The 18197-nt window shown below is 49.2% G+C and overlaps 1 protein-coding gene across 2 annotated transcripts in view; it reads right to left on the bottom strand.

The window, feature by feature from the left end:
• The window catches only part of MUC4 (mucin 4, cell surface associated), a 54877-nt gene that overhangs the window by 19299 nt on the left and 17381 nt on the right, over positions 1 to 18197 (bottom strand). The window contains exons 2-5 of one of the 2 annotated variants that reach the window (XM_047734441.1): positions 3547 to 3696; positions 2136 to 2269; positions 1058 to 1222; positions 613 to 768 (exon numbers count right to left, since the gene is read on the bottom strand). In XM_047734441.1, the coding sequence (XP_047590397.1) occupies positions 613 to 768; positions 1058 to 1222; positions 2136 to 2269; positions 3547 to 3696 (605 nt within the window). The remainder of the gene's footprint in view (positions 1 to 612; positions 769 to 1057; positions 1223 to 2135; positions 2270 to 3546; positions 3697 to 18197) is intronic. The other variant, XM_047734450.1, reaches the window with a different exon arrangement.

Below are 18197 nucleotides of genomic sequence, written 5' to 3'. Positions count from 1 at the left end.
GGATATTTTTAAGCACATTGTTCAAATGTCCCCTCAACCTAAATACTGTGGATGGACCACAGAGGTCCTTCAGATACCAGAGGTCCTCTGGAAGCAGATGCCAAGCACTGCTTGAACAAAGTAGGTAACCAACGAACTCATTGACCCAAAGAAGAAGTGAGTGACTAGACCACACAAGGGCTGTAAGAGTTGAGTCCCTGGGGGAAGACTGAGGACACTGTGTAGGCTGACCATTGCCCTTGGATGGCTCTGCCACTGAGAGCCAGAGTTGGAAGTCAGAAAGCCTCAGTTCCAAGCCTGGCTTTGTCATTTGCCAGCTGGGTGACCTTGAGCAGATTGCTTAACCTCTCTAACCATCATCTTCTAAAATGTAGATAATAATATCAGGTTGAGTCATATATATACAATTGCCAATAGTCATCCATTTTTGACTTACAAAAATTCTATTTCCTATGTTTCAACCCAATGAGTACTAAGTGAGTGCTCAGCAAACAGGGTGGGGGTGATCTGTCCCTGAGTTGGAGCACATGTTAGAAGAGTGGCCCCTGCCTATGGTTCTAGGATTTCTGACTTCCAGATGGTTCACAGGGAGCTGTCCATTGTTTCACTCACCCCAAAGGTCCACCGGGCGGGATAGGCAGGGGCTTTGACCCACGTGACCTTTAGGGTCCACCTTGCTTTGTAGTTCCAGGTGTAGGTGAACTTTCTAATCCAAGACTCAACCTGCCAGACTAGCAGGTTGTGTTCATTATAGAGTGTCTCATATTCCTAGGAAAGGAAAGCAGATAAGACAAGGAAATGAGGGTCCTACCTGCAGGTATTTTCATGGTTGTGAAAGGGTATTCCCAAGTCTATGTAACACCCCTGTTCTGTTTCCTCCCCACCCTCATATTTAAACATCATCCTCTGCCCACACGGAGCCCAGGCTCGGACAACAGTAACATGTGCGTGCACGCGCACACACACACACACACACACACACACACGGCCACATAGCCCTTTGTCTCTCTTTGCTGGCTGCCGGGGGATCCTGAATTCTGGGCTTGGAAAGGCTCACCTGATAAAATATGGTTCCCTGGCCACTGGAAAAATCAGCATCATCCCAGAATGGAGCCACCAGGGCCACAGGGTCCCAGCCTGTGAAGCCTCTACGAGGGGGATTAGGGTAGGAGAAAACCTGGTACTCTGACTCCGGGAAGATGATCTGCCCGTTATCTGTGAACTGGGTACAAAAGTTCTTCTGGTTAGTGTTTAGGGAGGGAGGAGGAAGGGACAAAAATATCCCAGCACAGTGCCAGCTCCTCAGAAGTGTGACCCCCAAGGACCTCTCTGGGTAGAACTGCAGAGATGTCAACAACTTCCACAAGATCATTTCATTCATCTCCCTGCCTGTTGGGAGAGACCCCTTTACGTAGTTCTCACACAATACTCTTCATCTGCAGGACACTCCCCAGTTTTAAGTACTTCCTGACATGGTAGGTATTCCCCTGCTTCCATGGCCAACCCCATCTACAAACAGGCCCATCACAGAGCACAGCCGTCTGGGTGAGTCCCCATAGAGCCATCCTGAGGCTCCATCCACATCAGAGGGGGCTAGACGATTGCTACACTCAGTCCCGTCTCTGGGTTGCCCTATCTTAGTGTGTCCTGTCCCAGCCCCCATGCCCACCACTGAGGCCCGCAGGGACCATGACCACCATTCCATCTCTCCTCCAGGAGACATGGCGTCCTTGGACTGAGGAGCCAGGAAATATTCATAGAAAATGTAAACATCATTAAAAGGTGGTTTCCCAAGTAGAGCTTCCAACTCATTAAAAAGGCTCTGAAAACAGTGGAGAGCTTAGTGGGCTCCCAGACCTCTCTATTGAGGTAAAAACACTTTTGTCCATGAGGGGAGGAGGGCCTTGCCTAGCTCAGTCTTCCTCAGTCAGCACCTAGGCATTAAAGAGTATAAATGCAAACTGTGCCAGAGGCAGGGACACAGGAGGTGTCTAACAAGTGTTGTTTGTTGCATTCTTCCTTCCTCTGGACCACAGTCATGGTCACAGGGCCATCTCCAAGCCCTGGAGAGAGAAGCAGAGTCTGGGGAACACAGGTCACAGGTCCTGTCCTTTGGGCTGCAGCTGGGGACTCACATAGAGGTAATCCCGGAGAGAGAAGCCAAGAGGGAAGCCAATCTGGGGCTTGAAGAGTGGCGAGGTGAAGTCTGAGATCCTCTTGACAAACTCCAGATCTCCAACACTTGGCCCATAGGGGAAGAGAGGAACACCTGGGCCAGCACAAAGAAGGGCAAGAAATTCTCATGGGTCCTGACTACTTTAGGGCTGACAGAGAGCTTCCCCCAAGATGCCCCTCCACCCAACTCAGAGTCCTCAAGGACTCTTCTGTCTCCCTCTCTACTTGCATTTAACCCATCTCTTCATTTTACCCCTTCAGTAGGTACTCTCATCCTTTACCATTTTGAAGAAAAACAGATCCTGCTGTCAGAACACCAACAAGTTATTCTGCATCTGTTATGATTCTCGTAATTCTTTCAAGGGTTCAAAGACAAAACTCCAATATGAAGATCAGTAATTGAAATAACCATTTCCTAGAAAGAGACTTATTTCCTAAGATGGTATTTCTTTAGATACAGTGGGTGGACCCACCAGAATTTGTCCTTGACCCCTTAGAAGTCTTTGGGCTCAGTTCAAGAAAGCTTATCCTAAATATTTCTCAAATGGGTCTCCTCCTTTCTTTCCTGGCAGCCCTCCCCTGGTTTGCTTGGAATACCACAGTATCTGTATACAACTCTCCTGGCCACCTGCAAAATCATCCAACACCCCAAACACCATAGCACCATTCATAAACACAGATCCTACCATGTCCTCCCTGGTTCCCTCACATGTCAGCCTCATTTCTCAATACTCTTCCCTTTGTTTCCAGCACCCCCAAGTGCTTTGGGGATATCCTCCCCATGTAATATTGGGACTACTATTCATATCTAGATCTTTATTCCAGCTCTTCAAGCCCTCCTGCCTGCTTGGGATGTTTCCTCTTCCCCAACTACTATTTATTCTTTCCAGAAAGCCTCCTCTTTACCATGAGCACACCCCTACATCCCCTAGGGACCTTCCATTGTGCATGTCCAACACCCTACATTTATTCCTCTAATTGCACCTATCAAGGCAGGAGATCTGTCTCCTACTAAACCGCACCTTGATCATTTCTTAACTCCCATTCCTAGCCCAGTGCCATGTACAAAGCCAGCCTTCAGTACCCAACTCTTGTGCTGTCTCAAAATCCCCTGTGAGAACCTGTGATCCGAGAGAGCAGTCTATGAGCAAGCAGGCTGAGGTGGAGTTACAGCACCCCTCTAAAGGGGATATGGGAGCACCTGGACTTCCCATGGCCCTGAGGAGGCAGTTCCATGGAACCAGCTCCCCCAGCTACCCAAAAGGGCTCTCACTGGTAGATCTCACCAAGTTGCCATAACTTCAGCACCCACACCAACTCAATACTCTCCATCGCAATATGGAGAGCCCCTAGACCTACAGAATCACTTACCTTTCTTGGGCTTGATGGGGACTGGAGCAGGTGTTGAGTGTGTGCCTATGGATGTTCTAGGAGACAAGGTTGTACGGGTCTGGGAGGTTGTTGAGGGTGATGGTGTTGTCCTTCTCTGGCTGCCTATCCTCATTGAGGTGGTGATGGTCCCTGGGCATGCAGAGATAGAAAGCTGGAGTGGGTCTTACAGTCACAAAGTAGCAGAGTCAAGGAGAGTGATACACTTCAGGAGCTGGGAGAGACAGCTAGAAACTCTCCTCTATCTTCTGCCCACACCCAAATTGATCCCTGCACAAGAGCAACTGTCTTCTGGGTTAGAGGGAATGGTGACACATCACTCACCACATTCCCACTTGCTTCATCTTGTGGCCCTGCCCTCAATGCTAGCCTGGTAATGCTACATCACCATCCTCTCACAAGCACTTACCTAGGCTGACCTGAGCCAACGGAGCCACCCTGAGAGACCAAAAACCCTGAGGCCCCACCTACCTGATGTCTGAGTCCTCACAGTGGAGCTTGGAGATGCTGTGGATGGTGGGAAAGTGCTGGTAATAGACAAAGGAGTAGAAGAACCTGTGAATGGGGTGGTGGAACTCCAGGTGATGGGAAAACCAGGGGCTGACTGAGAAAATGAAGAATTACTGGTTGAACGATAGAAATAGACTATGGTCTGAGCTGTGCCCATATCACTAGATGTAATAGACTCAGAGAAAGCAGGGTCTGTGGATGGATGAATGACATCAGACCAAGATGAAGGGCTGTGACTCACACTGGAAGTCAATGAAGAGATTGTTGTCACAGATGTGCCTGTGTCCAGGGAAATGCCCTCTTTACCAGTGTGTTCACTTAGGGAAGAAGGAGGATTTGATGTGATCACTGTTGAGATGGTGCTGGTGTGAGGTTCTCTGCTGGTCTCCGTGGTCTGACTCGTGTGGTCCTGAGATGATGCTGTTGTGTCTGAGGCAGTACTGAAGGAAGAGTGTGGTGCCGAGGTTGCCCCAGGCACACTTGTGCTTGGGACACTTGAGGTGAGCGACGTTGCACTTGTCTGATCAGACCGTGGCATGCGTGTTGTGGTTCCACGCGGGGTGTCTGTTGACACTGGTGTTGTGGGGATCTCAGAGGTCGTGGCAGGTGTGTTGCTAACAGTAGAAGAGGACGAAATGTCAGCTGTAGCGGGTGATGACGTGGGCATTTCTGACCGTGTGGAAGTCTTGTGTCTGACACTGGAAGGACTGGACGTGCCTGCTGTCCCAGAGGTGGCTGTGTCGTGGGAAGTCTCGTGCATGGGAGTGGATCCACGTGTGGAGGATGAAGGAGTTGATGTGATCACTGTTGAGATGGTGCTGGTGTGAGGTTCTCTGCTGGTCTCCGTGGTCTGACTCATGTGGTTCTCGGTTGATGCTGTTGAGTCTGGGGCAGTACTGAAGGAAGAGTGTGGTGCCGAGGTTCCCCCAGACGCACCTGTGCTTGTGACACTTGAGGTGAGCGGCGTTGCACTTGTCTGATCAGACCGTGGCATGTGTGTTGTGGTTCCGCGCGGGGTGTCTGTTGACACTGGTGTTGTGGGGATCTCAGAGTTCGTGGCAGGTGTGTTGCTAACAGTGGAAGAGGACGAAATGTCAGCTGTAGCGGCCGATGACGTGCGCATTTCTGACCGTGTGGAAGTCTTGTCGCTGACACTGGAAGGACTGGACGTGCCTGCTGTACCAGAGGTGGCTGTGTCGTGGGAAGTCTCGTGCGTGGGAGTGGATCCACGTGTGGAGGATGAAGGAGTTGATGTGATCACTGTTGAGATGGTGCTGGTGTGAGGTTCTCTGCTGGTCTCCGTGGTCTGACTCGTGTGGTTCTGGGTTAAAGCTGTTGTGTCTGTAGCAGTACTGAAGGAAGAGTGTGGTGCCGAGGTTCCCCCAGACGCACCTGTGCTTGTGACACTTGAGGTGAGCGGCGTTGCACTTGTCTGATCAGACCGTGGCATGTGTGTTGTGGTTCCGCGCGGGGTGTCTGTTGACACTGGTGTTGTGGGGAACTCAGAGGTTGTGGCAGGTGTGTTGCTAACAGTAGAAGAGGACGAAATGTCAGCTGTAGCGGCTGATGACGTGGGCATTTCTAACCATGTGGAAGTCTTGTTGCTGACACTGGAAGGGCTGGACGTGCCTACTGTCCCAGAGGTGGCTGTGTCGTGGGAAGTCTCGTGCATGGGAGTGGATCCACGTGTGGAGGATGAAGGAGGTGATGTGATCACTGTTGAGATGGTGCTGGTGTGAGGTTCTCTGCTGGTCTCCGTGGTCTGACTCATGTGGTTCTCGGTTGATGCTGTTGAGTCTGGGGCAGTACTGAAGGAAGAGTGTGGTGCCGAGGTTCCCCCAGACGCACCTGTGCTTGTGACACTTGAGGTGAGCGGCGTTGCACTTGTCTGATCAGACCGTGGCATGTGTGTTGTGGTTCCGCGCGGGGTGTCTGTTGACACTGGTGTTGTGGGGATCTCAGAGTTCGTGGCAGGTGTGTTGCTAACAGTGGAAGAGGACGAAATGTCAGCTGTAGCGGCCGATGACGTGGGCATTTCTGACCGTGTGGAAGTCTTGTCGCTGACACTGGAAGGACTGGACGTGCCTGCTGTCCCAGAGGTGGCTGTGTCGTGGGAAGTCTCGTGCATGGGAGTGGATCCACGTGTGGAGGATGAAGGAGTTGATGTGATCACTGTTGAGATGGTGCTGGTGTGAGGTTCTCTGCTGGTCTCCGTGGTCTGACTCGTGTGGCCCTCAGATGATGCTGTTGTGTCTGGAGCAGTACTGAAGGAAGAGTGTTGCGCCGAGGTTCCCCCAGGCACACTTGTGCCTGTGACACTTGTGATGAGCGGCGTTGCACTTGTCTGATCAGACCGTGGCATGTGTGTTGTGGTTCCGCGCGGGGTGTCTGTTGACACTGGTGTTGTGGGGATCTCAGAGGTCGTGGCAGGTGTGTTGCTAACAGTAGAAGAGGACGAAATGTCAGCTGTAGGAGCTGATGACGTGGGCATTTCTGACCGTGTGGAAGTCTTGTCGCTGACACTGGAAGGACTGGACGTGCCTGCGGTCCCAGAGGTGGCTATGTTGTGGGAAGTCTTGTCCGAGAGAGTGGATCCACGTGTGGAGGATGAAGGAGTTGATGTGATCACTGTTGAGATGGTGCTGGTGTGAGGTTCTCTGCTGGTCTCCGTGGTCAGACTCGTGTGGTTCTGGGTTGATGCTGTTGTGTCTGGGGCAGTACTGAAGGAAGAGTGTGGTGCTGAGGTTCCCCCATGCACAATGGTGCTTGTGACACTTGAGGTGAGCGGCGTTGCACTTGTCTGATCAGAGCGTGGCATGTGTGTTGTGGTTCCGCGCGGGGTGTCTGTTGACACTGGTGTTGTGGGGATCTCAGAGGTCGTGGCAGGTGTGTTGCTAACAGTAGAAGAGGACGAAATGTCAGCTGTAGCGGGTGATGACGTGGGCATTTCTGACCGTGTGGAAGTCTTGTGTCTGACACTGGAAGGACTGGACGTGCCTGCTGTCCCAGAGGTGGCTGTGTCGTGGGAAGTCTCGTGCATGGGAGTGGATCCACGTGTGGAGGATGAAGGAGTTGATGTGATCACTGTTGAGATGGTGCTGGTGTGAGGTTCTCTGCTGGTCTCCGTGGTCTGACTCATGTGGTTCTCGGTTGATGCTGTTGAGTCTGGGGCAGTACTGAAGGAAGAGTGTGGTGCCGAGGTTCCCCCAGACGCACCTGTGCTTGTGACACTTGAGGTGAGCGGCGTTGCACTTGTCTGATCAGACCGTGGCATGTGTGTTGTGGTTCCGCGCGGGGTGTCTGTTGACACTGGTGTTGTGGGGATCTCAGAGTTCGTGGCAGGTGTGTTGCTAACAGTGGAAGAGGACGAAATGTCAGCTGTAGCGGCCGATGACGTGGGCATTTCTGACCGTGTGGAAGTCTTGTCGCTGACACTGGAAGGACTGGACGTGCCTGCTGTCCCAGAGGTGGCAGTGTCGTGGGAAGTCTCGTGCATGGGAGTGGATCCACGTGTGGAGGATGAAGGAGTTGATGTGATCACTGTTGAGATGGTGCTGGTGTGAGGTTCTCTGCTGGTCTCCGTGGTCTGACTCGTGTGGCCCTCAGATGATGCTGTTGTGTCTGGAGCAGTACTGAAGGAAGAGTGTGGCGCCGAGGTTCCCCCAGGCACACTTGTGCCTGTGACACTTGTGATGAGCGGCGTTGCACTTGTCTGATCAGACCGTGGCATGTGTGTTGTGGTTCCGCGCGGGGTGTCTGTTGACACTGGTGTTGTGGGGATCTCAGAGGTCGTGGCAGGTGTGTTGCTAACAGTAGAAGAGGACGAAATGTCAGCTGTAGGAGCTGATGACGTGGGCATTTCTGACCGTGTGGAAGTCTTGTCGCTGACACTGGAAGGACTGGACGTGCCTGCGGTCCCAGAGGTGGCTATGTTGTGGGAAGTCTTGTCCGAGGGAGTGGATCCACGTGTGGAGGATGAAGGAGTTGATGTGATCACTGTTGAGATGGTGCTGGTGTGAGGTTCTCTGCTGGTCTCCGTGGTCAGACTCGTGTGGTTCTGGGTTGATGCTGTTGTGTCTGGGGCAGTACTGAAGGAAGAGTGTGGTGCTGAGGTTCCCCCATGCACAATGGTGCTTGTGACACTTGAGGTGAGCGGCGTTGCACTTGTCTGATCAGAGCGTGGCATGTGTGTTGTGGTTCCGCGCGGGGTGTCTGTTGACACTGGTGTTGTGGGGATCTCAGAGGTCGTGGCAGGTGTGTTGCTAACAGTAGAAGAGGACGAAATGTCAGCTGTAGCGGGTGATGACGTGGGCATTTCTGACCGTGTGGAAGTCTTGTCGCTGACACTGGAAGGACTGGACGTGCCTGCTGTCCCAGAGGTGTCTGTGTCGTGGGAAGTCTCGTGCATGGGAGTGGATCCACGTGTGGAGGATGAAGGAGTTGATGTGATCACTGTTGAGATGGTGCTGGTGTGAGGTTCTCTGCTGGTCTCCGTGGTCTGACTCATGTGGTTCTCGGTTGATGCTGTTGTGTCTGGGGCAGTACTGAAGGAAGAGTGTGGTGCCGAGGTTCCCCCAGACGCACCTGTGCTTGTGACACTTGAGGTGAGCGGCGTTGCACTTGTCTGATCAGACCGTGGCATGTGTGTTGTGGTTCCGCGCGGGGTGTCTGTTGACACTGGTGTTGTGGGGATCTCAGAGTTCGTGGCAGGTGTGTTGCTAACAGTGGAAGAGGACGAAATGTCAGCTGTAGCGGCCGATGACGTGGGCATTTCTGACCGTGTGGAAGTCTTGTCGCTGACACTGGAAGGACTGGACGTGCCTGCTGTCCCATAGGTGACTGTGTCGTGGGACGTGTTGTGCATGGGAGTGGATCCACGTGTGGAGGATGAAGGAGTTGATGTGATCACTGTTGAGATGGTGCTGGTGTGAGGTTCTCTGCTGGTCTCCGTGGTCAGACTCGTGTGGTTCTGGGTTAAAGCTGTTGTGTCTGGAGCAGTACTGAAGGAAGAGTGTGGTGCCGAGGTTCCCCCAGACGCACCTGTGCTTGTGACACTTGAGGTGAGCGGCGTTCCACTTGTCTGATCAGACCGTGGCATGTGTGTTGTGGTTCCGCGCGGGGTGTCTGTTGACACTGGTGTTGTGGGGATCTCAGAGGTCGTGGCAGGTGTGTTGCTAACAGTAGAAGAGGATGAAATGTCAGCTGTAGCGGGTGATGACGTGGGCATTTCTGACCGTGTGGAAGTCTTGTCGCTGACACTGGAAGGACTGGACGTGCCTGCTGTCCCAGAGGTGGCTGTGTCGTGGGGAGTCTCGTGCGTGGAAGTGGATCCACGTGTGGAGGATGAAGGAGTTGATGTGATCTCTGTTGAGATGGTGCTGGTGTGAGGTTCTCTGCTGGTCTCAGTGGTCTGACTCGTGTGGCCCTCAGATGATGCTGTTGTGTCTGGAGCAGTACTGAAGGAAGAGTGTTTTGCCGAGGTTCCCCCAGGCACACTTGTGCCTGTGACACTTGTGATGAGCGGCGTTGCACTTGTGTGATCAAACCGTGGCATGTATGTTGTGGTTCCGCGCAGAGTGTCTGTTGACACTGGTGTTGTGGGGATCTCAGAGGTCGTGGCAGGTGTGTTGCTAACAGTAGAAGAGGACGAAATGTCAGCTGTAGCGGCTGATGACGTGGGCATTTCTGACCGTGTGGAAGTCTTGTCGCTGACACTGGAAGGACTGGACGTGCCTGCTGTCCCATAGGTGACTGTGTCGTGGGACGTGTTGTGCATGGGAGTGGATCCACGTGTGGAGGATGAAGGAGTTGATGTGATCACTGTTGAGATGGTGCTGGTGTGAGGTTCTCTGCTGGTCTCCGTGGTCTGACTCGTGTGGTTCTGGGTTAAAGCTGTTGAGTCTGGGGCAAAACTGAAGGAAGAGTGTGGTGCCGAGGGTCCCCCAGACGCACCTGTGCTTGTGACACTAGAGGTGAGCGGCGTTGCACTTGTCTGATCAGACCGTGGTATGTGTGTTGTGGTTCCGCGCGGGGTGTCTGTTGACACTGGTGTTGTGGGGATCTCAGAGGTCGTGGCAGGTGTGTTGCTAACAGTAGAATAGGACGAAATGTCAGCTGTAGCGGCTGATGACGTGGGCATTTCTGACCGTGTGGAAGTCTTGTGTCTGACACTGGAAGGACTGGACGTGCCTGCAGTCCCAATGGTGGCTGTGTCGTGGGGAGTCTCGTGCGTGGAAGTGGATCCACGTATGGAGGATGAAGGAGTTGATGTGATCTCTGTTGAGATGGTGCTGGGGTGAGGTTCTCTGCTGGTCTCTGTGGTCTGACTCGTGTGGTTCTCGGTTGATGCTGTTGAGTCTGGGGCAGTACTGAAGGAAGAGTGTGGTGCCGAGGTTCCCCCAGGCGCAATGGTGCTTGTGACACTTGAGGTGAGCGGCGTTGCACTTGTCTGATCAGACCGTGGCATGTGTGTTGTGGTTCCCCGCGGGGTGTCTGTTGATACTGGTGTTGTGGGGATCTCAGAGGTCGTGGCAGGTGTGTTGCTAACAGTAGAAGAGGACGAAATGTCAGCTGTAGCGGGTGATGACATGGGCATTTCTGACCGTGTGGAAGTCTTGTCGCTGACACTGGAAGGACTGGACATGCCTGCTGTCCCAGAGGTGGCTGTGTCGGGGGACGTGTTGTGCGTGGGAGTGGATCCTCGAGTGGAGGATGTTGGAGTTGATGTGATCTCTGTTGAGATGGTGCTAAGGTGAGGTTCTCTGCTGGTCTCTGTGGTCTGACTCGTGTGGTTCTGGGTTAAAGCTCTTGAGTCTGGGGCAAAACTGAAGGAAGAGTGTGGTGCCGAGGTTCCCCAAGGCGCAATGGTGCTTGTGACACTTGAGGTGAGCGGCGTTGCACTTGTCTGATCAGACCGTGGCATGTGTGTTGTGGTTCCGCGCGGAGTGTCTGTTGACACTGGTGTTGTGGGGATCTCAGAGGTCGTGGCAGGTGTGTTGCTAACAGTAGAAGAGGACGAAATGTCAGCTGTAGCGGGTGATGACGTGGGCATTTCTGACCGTGTGGAAGTCTTGTGTCTGACACTGGAAGGACTGGACGTGCCTGCTGTCCCAGAGGTGGCTGTGTTGTGGGACGTGTTGTGCATGGGAGTGGATCCACGTGTGGAGGATGAAGGAGTTGATGTGATTACTGTTGAGGTGGTGCTGGTGTGAGGTTCTCTGCTGGTCTCCGTGGTCTGACTCGTGTGGTTCTGGGTTAAAGCTGTTGTGTCTGGAGCAGTACTGAAGGAAGAGTGTGGTGCCGAGGTTCTCCCAGACACACCTGTCCTTGTGACACTTGAGGTGAGCGGCGTTGCACTTGTCTGATCAGACCGTGGCATGTCTGTTGTGGTTCCGCGCGGAGTGTCTGTTGACACTGGTGTTGTGGGGATCTCAGAGGTCGTGGCAGGTGTGTTGCTAACAGTAGAAGAGGACGAAATGTCAACTGTAGCGGCCGATGACGTGGGCATTTCTGACCGTGTGGAAGTCTTGTGTCTGACACTGGAAGGACTGGACGTGCCTGCTGTCCCAGAGGTGGCTGTGTTGTGGGACGTGTTGTGCATGGGAGTGGATCCACGTGTGGAGGATGAAGGAGTTGATGTGATTACTGTTGAGGTGGTGCTGGTGTGAGGTTCTCTGCTGGTCTCCGTGGTCTGACTCGTGTGGTTCTGGGTTAAAGCTGTTGTGTCTGGAGCAGTACTGAAGGAAGAGTGTGGTGCCGAGGTTCTCCCAGACACACCTGTCCTTGTGACACTTGAGGTGAGCGGCGTTGCACTTGTCTGATCAGACCGTGGCATGTCTGTTGTGGTTCCGCGCAGAGTGTCTGTTGACACTGGTGTTGTGGGGATCTCTGAGGTCGTGGCAGGTGTGTTGCTAACAGTAGAAGAGGACGAAATGTCAGCTCTAGCGGCCGATGACGTGGGCATTTCTGACCGTGTGGAAGTCTTGTGTCTGACACTGGAAGGACTGGACGTGCCTGCTGTCCCAGAGGTGGCTGTGTTGTGGGACGTGTTGTGCATGGGAGTGGATCCACGTGTGGAGGATGAAGGAGTTGATGTGATTACTGTTGAGGTGGTGCTGGTGTGAGGTTCTCTGCTGGTCTCAGTGGTCTGACTCGTGTGGTCCTCAGATGATGCTGTTGTGTCTGGAGTAGTACTGAAGGAAGAGTGTGGTGCCGAGGTTCCCCCAGGCACACTTGTGCCTGTGACACTTGTGATGAGCGGCGTTGCACTTGTCTGATCAAACCGTGGCATGTATGTTGTGGTTCCGCGCGGAGTGTCTGTTGACACTGGTGTTGTGGGGATCTCAGAGGTCGTGGCAGGTGTGTTGCTAACAGTAGAAGAGGACGAAATGTCAGCTGTAGCGGCTGATGACGTGGGCATTTCTGACTGTGTGGAAGTCTTGTCTCTGACACTGGAAGTACTAGTAGTGCCTGCTGTCCCAGAGGTGGCTGTGTCGTGGGGAGTCTCGTGCGTGGGAGTGGATCCACGTGTGGAGGATGAAGGAGTTGATGTGATCACTGTTGAGATGGTGCTGGTGTGAGGTTCTCTGCTGGTCTCAGTGGTCTGACTTGTGTGGTTCTCGGTTGATGCTGTTGAGTCTGGGGCAGTACTGAAGGAAGAGTGTGGTGCCGAGGTTGCCCCAGGCACACTTGTGCTTGTGACACTTGAGGTGAGCGACGTTGCACTTGTCTGATCAGACCATGGCATGTGTGTTGTGGTTCCGCGCGGGGTGTCTGTTGACACTGGTGTTGTGGGGATCTCAGAGGTCGTGGCAGGTGTGTTGCTAACAGTAGAAGAGGACGAAATGTCAGCTGTAGCAGGTGATGACGTGGGCATTTCTGACCGTGTGGAAGTCTTGTGTCTGACACTGGAAGGACTGGACGTGCCTGCTGTCCCAGAGGTGGCTATGTTGTGGGAATTCTTGTCCGTGGGAGTGGATCCACGTGTGGAATATGAAGGAGTTGGTGTGATCACTGTTGAGATGGTGCTGGTGTGAGGTTCTTTGCTGGTCGTCGTGGTCTGACCCGTGTCAGTGTGAGACATTGTTGTATTTCCTGGAATAGATGAAGGAACAGAGTGCTGTTAAGGGTCTTCTAATTCAATTGTCATTGAGACTTTTGAGTTGATAGGAGTAATATTGCCCGTGTCCTGTTGTAATTCGTGTTTTGTTTCTTACAGTGGTATTTTTTGAGCTGATGCCTCCACTCCACATTTTCATATTTGTTTGGTTGGCATTTCAGTACGATTTTTCACAAGGAGTTCTACTTGGTAAATTCCGGTTTGTCAGGGGGGTTGAGGATTATCCACTTTACATATATGAATGAATGTCTTATGAGACATGGGATTCTACTTCTGTGTAACTGTGGATTTTTTTACTATTTTTGTACATGTCCATATCCATATCATAATGCCCCGGACTAAATGGCTGTAAGGATTTATTTATTTACCCATGCTAATATTTTTACTCACATCAGAAACAATTAGTCTTAAATTATATGGTAACGAATGTTTGTGGTAGCAATTTGTCTCCATTAGCAGTTAGTTTGGAAGATAGTAATGGAAAATGGTGGAGATGACCTCCTACTTTCCCCATACCCGGGTTAGAAGTCATCACTCATGTACTTCAGTTTCAGATGAATGTTTTATTTAAAATACACCCACAGTTCATGTACTCAACAAATTTCAAATTGTCACCCATCCTATACACGTATTTCTTAGGCACTACAAAGGAGTTGTATAACCTCTTCTTCTTTTCCCAGCCTCTCTTTATTCTCCTTAATCCAGTGTTTATCCCTCCAGTTTCCTTCCCAATTTGTGTCTTCATCCCATCAAAACTTTTTCAGTTTTAACACCTACTGTTATTCTTGTGATCTTGTTTTACTCCTTTCTTTCTTTCTATTAGTCCATCTGAAACATGCCAAAAATTCACTGGCCTATCAGAAACTTCTCTGGAGAGCAAGAATTGGTAAATAGTTGTGATCTTGTATGTTTGAATCCCGGACATGCCTAAATACGTTTCCTATCGACAGCAAACATGTTGACCATTTGTACTATCTTAAACAACTTGTTTATTCAGTGTTAAGCATTTGGAAGTACACCCAATAATACAGCAAGAATGTGACGACTCAAGTTTGAAGTGACTCCTTCTGTTGAATAGTGTGGGTTTCTATTGGAATAGTCATGGGTTTGGGAATCCTGTCTTCTATTCAGGTAGTTATATTTATTTCATCTCACTCTTCCTGAGGACCTTCCTTGTGGGTGATTCCTCTACCTACAATCCAGAACTTTTCTTCCCTACTTTACCTTTTCTTTTTAAGTAGAAGTTGAAGTAATTCTATTTGATTTTCAAAATCATGTGGGTTCTTGAGCTCAGGTCATCCCCATTTCTACAAACCTCAGCAAGCTATTTCTAAAGATCCAGCCACCTTAAATTGTCATATGGGCCATGACATGTGCCCCCAAACTACTTTTAAGACCAACAAAAGCGTTTTTATGTTCATTTTTTAATGTTCATTTTTTACAATCAGAAGGGGAAAAAATCAATGTGATAATAGTGAATATATAATAATTAATCTATCCTTGGTCAAATTTTTCTTTAATTCAACACAGCTGTAAAATAATTTTTTTTAACAACGTGAGGATCCCAGGAGGGCAACAGTGCCTAGAGTCCATGACAGTTATTGTATGGCCCTTTATCTAGACCACCTGAAGAAAAGCATGGACCCATTGGTTAAGAGATAGGCATCATAGTAGAAGTTCATTTATGACAATCTAATTTCATTTAATATTTTGCATTAGTTCAGTAACTTAAATTGTTTTTTTTCTCCAAAAACCATCTTTGGTTCCCGCGAAAAACATTTTCCCCCTTGCAGTTATTGAGATACAACAAGAAATCCAGTTTTAACAAACTTGAAGTATTTAGGTCTTTCTTGAAAACTCTTTTCCATTTACCAAGAGATGTTGTTCTCTTAAGTATTATGAACATCAAGACCAAGATACTGCTCCTTCTTTTTTTTTTTTGAAAGATTTTATTTATTTATTTGAGAGAGAGGCAGTGAGAGAGAGCATGAACGAGGAGAAGGTCAGAGGAAGAAGCAGACTCCCCATGGAGCTGGGAGCCCGATGCGGGACTCAATCCTGGGACTCCGGGATCATGACCTGAGCCGAAGGCAGTCGTCCAACCAACTGAGCCACCCAGGCGTCCCAATACTGCTCCTTCTTTGAAGAGAGTTCTTTTCTCCAAGGTGACAATAGCCAATTTCAATATACTTACTGGAAGAAGGAGATTTTTCATGATTGGCCAAATTCAAAATACTCAAAGGATTGATAAGATTAATATTTAGAAGAAAGGGGGTAGGGAGAGGGTGATTGGGTTATGGACACTGGGGAGAGTGTGTGCTATGGTGAGTGCTGTGAAATGTGTAAGCCTGATGATTCACAGACCTGTACCCCTGGGGCAAATAATATATTATATGTTAATAAAAATGTTTTTAAATAAATAAATAGAAGAAGGGGCTTCTCTAGATGATTGAGGGCTCTGACATATATAGTCAGGGCCCCAACAGTAAATTTGTCAACTACATGTGCTAACTTTTTAAAAACCCTATAATGTGAATGTCCCTTTTAAATGAAAAAGACATAGTCAATTTTTTCAAGAAATTTCAAGAAATCTCAATAAAATTAAGTTTTCATCTTTTTTATTTGATTTGAAGTGGACAGACTTTCTTGCTGAAGTTGCCAAATATTTCTTCCCTTAAGACAGCCCTGAGAGGTCCAAAGAGATGAAGGTAAGTTCCTTCCCTATGGACAATAAATAGTGTCTATGTGGAAGGAAGACATTCAGTCGCACAGCACAGTATGCATCCCTGACTAGCTCACTGGCACTGAGCCTAAATTAGCCCAAGGTTGAGTCTGGACAATAAAACCTGCTCCAGGTCGGAGATTTAGATATGCCTACAGGCAAACTTAATGGAAAAATTCTGCAACAAGAGCTCAGTGTCCAGGTGCAAGATTCCTATAGAGTGACTATCTCAGGACTGTATCAACCCACAGCAGTCTTCCTTATGAAGAGGAGGGCAAGGTTAGACTAGAAAGGTTACCAGACCGTTTTTAAATGCCCCAGTGGGAGAAAACGTTAGCTCTTGCACCTGAACGATAATTTTTTTAAACAAACAAACAAATTAAAGGTCTACTTTCCCCCTTCATTTCTAACATTTGTTCCAATCTAGCAGAAACTTAAGGAGTATGTACTCTACCTTGGTCATTTTATAACACGATGTTAATTTAACTGATCATGCCTTTTTTTTTTTTTTTTTCCAATTTACTTGCTAGGCAGAATATTTAAATACCAGCCTGTTTGGTTTAAAATATTTGACTGTGCTCCCACTAGTCACAGACAAATTCTCAGTCAACCAGTAGGGCAAACTATCCTCCTGAATTTTATCTTTAAGGGTGTTGGGTCTTTTAGAGCAAAGAAGAGCAAATAAGAAACCAAGAAACAGAGTCTTTTTTGTTTTGTTTTGTTTCTTTCAGGAACTTATTCTTTTTTGTTTTCATTGGCTCCTTAGCTATACTCAAACTTTTTTTTAACCTCAATGTTCCTAACTAGTTGTTGATGTTTGTCCTAACTAGTTGTTTGATGATGTTGGTGAACATTATCAAAAAGACATGACATACTCCCCACCCCGCATTGACCCAACAGCTGGACCCCAGGCACTTGCAAGCTCCTTGCCCCTCCCTTTATCCTGGGAATGTGGGTTCCATGTCCCTTTCCTACTTCCAGAGGCTGCTCCAAGGACAGCCTTAGGATGGTGACGTAGTGTTGGAAACACCTATGGGACATATGTGACTGAGCCCAGTTAGGGCCTCTCTATAACCTTGTAAGATCTGGCAGGCAGGTGCCAGGATCTATTCATCTTGCTGCTGCCCAAGACAAGCCTGTACTTAAGTTCCCTTTGCTATTATTAAAACTGTCACCTACCAACCTGGAGTGTCCCACCTCTTTCTTGGGTCTCTCTCAACCCTCTGAGCACAGGGGCCAGTTTCAGATTACACCTGGGAAGTTCACAGGAGGGTCACAAACGAATAGATGAAGTTCACAGAGAGACGAATGCCCAGAGAAGGTTCAAAAGCAGTTCCTGGAGTTGACTATAATTCCACCACTTTCTTTTCTTAAGAAAGCAATTTGGATGGGGTGCCTGGGTGGCTCAGTGTGTTAAGCCTCTGCTTTGGCTCAGGTCATGATCTCAGGGTTCTGGGTCCTGGGAGCAAGCCCTATATCAGACTCTCTGCTCAGCAGGGAAACTACTTCCCCCTCTCTCTCTGCCTGCCTCTCTGCCTACTTGTGATCTCTCTCTGTCAAATAAATAAATAAAATCTTAAAAAAAAAAAGAAGAAGAAAACAATTTGGACATTCAGGTTAGTGAGAATGATTGTGAGTCAGCTTTAATTTATTAAAATATAAGTGACTCAAAAAAATATAAGTGACTCACTTGCCTTTTTTGTTTTGTTTTATTTTTTTTTAATTTAAGACTTTATTTATTTATTTGACAGAGAGAGAGAGTACAAACAGGAGGAGCAGTAGGGAGATGGAGAAGTAGCTTCCCGCTGAGCAGGGAGCCCAACACAGGACTCGAGTCCAGGACCCCAGGATCATGACCCAAGCTGCAGGCAGGTGCTTAACTGACTGAGACACACAGGTACCCCTGTGCTTTGTTAATAGTAGTTAATGAAAGGTGACATACTTCTAAGCTGGTGTGGACAGACGCATGGAAAGAGCTGCAGACTGAGCTTGGAGGTTCTTAACCCTCAAATGAGTCTGCTTCAACTTTAAAAGGAGACTTCCTATATTCAGAAAGATGAGTAGATTTGCTTATAGGACTTCTAATTTTATGCGTGAACTCTCTTCAGTAAAGTTGCAAAACTTGTTTTCTCCAGATAAGGTTTAGATTAGAAAACATTCCCTACACAATTATTATCAATTTTATTTCATTTTCCTAAGAACATAAATAAGAGCATTGCTCTATTATCTGACTTTGAGTCACCAGACAGAAGTTACAGACATGCCAGACTTATTAAATTTATT

Source organism: Lutra lutra, chromosome 1 (genome assembly GCF_902655055.1).
Source record: "Lutra lutra chromosome 1, mLutLut1.2, whole genome shotgun sequence".
NCBI classification, from domain to species: Eukaryota; Metazoa; Chordata; class Mammalia; order Carnivora; family Mustelidae; genus Lutra; species Lutra lutra.
Note: the sequence above shows the minus strand (reverse complement) of the source record. Positions and strands in the feature narration are given on the sequence as shown.